A 4106-nucleotide genomic window follows, 5' to 3' on the forward strand; every position below is an offset into this window, starting at 1 on the left:
TTTCATTCCTTTTTTACAGTCAATATTCGATATATATTTTTACTTACTTTTTCGATTTGTACCGAGTTACACCACGTATCCTTAGAACTACATATAAATTTAACTCTATCCGTTTTTCGGGTAAACAGAGACGAATCTAAATTTGTTGTGTCAGTAGCGACTCTGCACTAGTCAGGGCAGTAGATTTCGAATCTCATATGATTATATATTCCCAAAAAAGGTCTTATTTTTCACTAAAACCCCATTTCAAGTAGTAAAACTCACAAAAAAAAGGAAGAAGAAAAATACATATGCTCATATAAACCATGATAACAAGTGTTATTTTTTTTCATTTCGACATAGGTATTAGTTATCCGAAATTCACTGGACCTGATTAATTCGAATTCATATCGGATAGACCCATTAAAGGGGTAAAGCTGTAAAGCGCCCCCACGAAGAGTGGTAAAAAAGTTACTACTTGTACAATTCCATAATCCAAATAAAAAATGCAGAACTTATGACTTTGAAACCAGCAAATCCAGCCTTTTTTGCTAGGGTTTCAAATTCTTCTTTTGTTCTTTCTTTCCCTCCAGAAGTAACTATCATCAAAAACACATCAAGGAATAATGCATTCTTGGAAATCAGATCAGTCTTTGGATATTCTGGCTTTATATGTTCAACTAGTACCAATTTACCAAAGTTAGGTAAAGATTTCCAACAATTCTTCAATATCTTTATGCAATCATCATCATCCCAATCATGGAGTACATGCTGCATATATTTTAAAGTATCAATAGAGTGATTGACAAGATTAAACATTTAGAAGCGAATCTAAAATTTAAATTTAATAGGTTTAACTTTTAAGATTTTCAGCATTAAAATCATTGTACTGTTAGGATTCAGTTATAAGATTTGTTGAGATTTGAATAGATTTCTATACTCAATGTCGAAAGTTATGGGTTCAGATGAGCCATTTGCCTGTAGGCTACATCCGCCCCTGTAAACATTGGTCTCCCCCTAAGGCGGTTCCATGATATTAGTGATCTAAAGTTAACTCTTAATTACAGGAGTTAAATTTATTTAAAAAAATTTATATATGTTTTTATTTGAATTTTTAATAACAATGATATATGTCTGAGTCATCTCACATGTACCTTGACCATTTATCGTCTATCAGCTACTTTCTACCATCAGAAGTATCAGGTAACTCTACTCAACATAAGTTTTAAAGAAAATTTGAGGTTAAGGCTATTTTTTAAAAATTCTCATCTCTGATAATCTCAAATTTTACCACTAATTAAAAGGTCAAAATTAAGTCATTCATTTTGAATATTTCAAAAACAGAGAGAATATTAACCTTCATGAAGATTGCATCTCCTTGTGGAACAGATTGAAACATATCTCCTGAAACATGCTCAACACCTAGCAAGAAAGAAGTTGAGCTCTTTATAATAAAATTACTGAAATGAAGGTGATTAGTGAAAAGAAGTGCACATATATTCTATGATTAAAAGAAGTTTAAGTTTTATGTAAAACGTAAAAAATATTTGCATAATAATCAATATTAATGTAAGGTGATTACACGTAAATTTTGTATGATAAACATTAATAAGGAGATATTATATTATTACAGATAAAACTATACTAATAATACAAATTTTTCTGATACTGTCAACATTATGTAACTTAAATCCTACCGGAATAAGAAGGAGCATTCTTGATGAGTTTTATGTACAACGTGAAAAAATATGTATATAATAATCAGATCACTAATAAGGTAATAAACATTAATAAGTAACCAAATAAAATCAGTGCTTGACATCTACCACAATAAAATTATACTCATACTATAATATATATATATATATATTTTGATACTGCCAACATATATAACTTAAATCCTACCGGGATATGTAGGAGCAATCTTGAAGACATGAGGGAGATCAAAATTAAATGTATATATATCTTGATAATGTCGGCTTATATAATATAAATCCTACCGGGATATGTAGGAGCAATCTTGATGACATGGGGGAGATCAAAATTAACACCCTTAATATGAGGATATTTGGAAACTATAGAAGCTATTGTTAAACCAAGTGCACCTCCAACATCTACCAATTGTTGTACTTCTTGAAAACCATTGTAGGACTCAAGAATTTTATTTATGGTTTTTCTGTTGATGCTTTGTGTAGATCTGTTAGTTACCCCTGCATATCTACTGTCCTTTCCATGATATTCAAATACATCCATTCCATGGGCCTTATTGAACGGTATTTCTCCTTCAAGAATTGCATCCTTCAAGTGAAACCTTACAAAGTGAATGATTTTCCATTCATAAAAATGAGATTAGTACATATACCGCAAAAGAGTTTAAGTTCTGTGCGTTGATGCTACAAAAATTATTTACATATCATGCCATCATTAGGTAATTAATTAGAGGTAAATCTATATGACAAACATTAATCAATATATGCTAACTAACCTACTATCACAGGTAAAATTAGACCGATAGTGTAAAAAATCTTAAAATTATAAGTGCATGAAACCTAAATTGGTTGAAACATAAAGCAAGCTACAATAAGTTAAAATACACTAAAGGTGTGTTTGGTATAAAGGAGAGGAAAATAAGTGGTCTTCTTACTTATTTTTCTTGTATTTAGTTAGATAGCAGAAAATATTATTTGAGAAATATATAATTTACGCAAACACTATGGGAAACCAAATGGGTAAGTGCGGGGAGGCTGGTAGGTCGAGGTCAAGGGGTGGCAGTGATGAGGGTAGGAGCTGGCCGGGGTGGGGTGGAAAATAAGGTAAGAAAGGTTAAAGAAGAGTTTTAGAAAATATTTTTCCTCCTTTTGGTAGGGAAATTATTTTCCTCCAATACATGAAAAAAATATTTTTCAAAACATTTAAGGCGACCAAAACACAGTATCAATTAAAAACTTTTTTACAATATGTATAAATTAAATTCCTTAAATTTTTAGTAGTGAATTGTAGCTCATACCAAGAAGTAACCATGGCTTGGTCATTCAACAAGAGAAATGTGGGAGCAAGTGATACTCCATCTTCATTAGTGACAAGATTTCTACTAAGAGATGTCAAACTATATAATAAACTTTGTTTAACTCCATTTTCATCCTTACAAAGTGTGAAACTCAACAAGGATTGACTTGCAAGAAAACTCAAAATCTTTTCAATCATAAGTGGGGCTTGAGGGTTTTTTATTGGAATTTGTGAAGCAATTTGGGAAGAGGATAATTGTGCATTTGGACCAGCTTTTGACAAAAGATCAAATATACCAAGTTCCATTGTGACTTTCAAGACCATGTTAAGAGCTAAACCAATTGGCAACTGCATAACACTTAACAAATCTTCCTCTTCATTGGACATAATATTCTTGTTTTGATCTTTTGATATGTCCATTTTTTAGATTTTTGGGCACTGATAATTCACTCAAAAAAATTTAAAGGATCAAAACATATATTATGGAGTTGTTGAAGACTTTGTTCCTTTTATAGCACTATGGTAATTATTTAACTAGCTAGTAGGAGTACTATGAATCAAATAATATTAGAAAACAAACAAACAAACAAAAAGGATTTTAGAATTCATGGGAAGAATCTAACTATGGCATCTTTACTTGTTCTACTTATCTACTCAAAAGGAAAGACGTGTCAATGGACGATCGATAAGACTTGTGGCCTAGGTTGGTGACTTTCATTACACTTTAAACCTAAGGTCGTCCCAAGTGGTCAAGCCTATTTCATAATTTGTCGCAGTAGGGCATGCTTCGCCCGACCCCCAAAAAAGGTTTAGGAGCTCATTATACTTAATTGATTAAAAGTACTAATAAACATCAAATGCTAAAAGATACTTTAAAAATGTTGCAATTGATTTTGAAAAATAAACAGTTGTTACATGGATAAATATTGAAATTGATAATAAGATGTTGGTTGAAAAGTGCACATAAGAATTTTTTAAAAATGTATTTTTAAAATTACTAAAGTGCTCTTAAAGTTATTCCAATATTAAAAGAGGTTGATTATCGCAAATTTTTTAATTTCAAATTGATTCTGATAAAACTAAAAAATTATGTAGTTCTATATAATTATAAACAAACAATA

General features: G+C 30.7%; 1 protein-coding gene across 1 annotated transcript; it reads right to left on the reverse strand.

Moving 5' to 3' along the window:
* Window positions 1-294: 294 nt before the first annotated feature.
* On the reverse strand, window positions 295-3472 carry LOC142171509 (myricetin 3-O-methyltransferase 3-like). The gene is made up of 4 exons (XM_075233978.1): window positions 2987-3472; window positions 1980-2290; window positions 1337-1401; window positions 295-750 (listed from the first exon to the last, which is right to left on the reverse strand). Exons 1-4 carry the CDS (start codon window positions 3403-3405, stop codon window positions 454-456), a joined length of 1092 nt encoding a protein of 363 aa, XP_075090079.1. The 5' UTR covers window positions 3406-3472; the 3' UTR covers window positions 295-453.
* Between the last annotated feature and the right edge of the window lie 634 nt (window positions 3473-4106).

The sequence above is a fragment of the Nicotiana tabacum genome, chromosome 17 (genome assembly GCF_000715075.1).
Source record: "Nicotiana tabacum cultivar K326 chromosome 17, ASM71507v2, whole genome shotgun sequence".
Lineage (NCBI taxonomy): Eukaryota > Viridiplantae > Streptophyta > Magnoliopsida > Solanales > Solanaceae > Nicotiana > Nicotiana tabacum.

Excerpts from the sequence above, each read along its gene's own strand:
- LOC142171509 (XM_075233978.1), bottom strand. The coding sequence starts at position 3,405 with ATGGACATATCAAAAGATCAAAACAAGAATATTATGTCCAATGAAGAG. Across the intron at positions 2,291-2,986 it reads CAAGCCATGGTTACTTCTTG|GTTTCACTTGAAGGATGCAA; the intron begins GTATGAGCTACA and ends TCACTTTGTAAG. Across the intron at positions 751-1,336 it reads GAGATGCAATCTTCATGAAG|CATGTACTCCATGATTGGGA; the intron begins GTTAATATTCTC and ends AAATATATGCAG.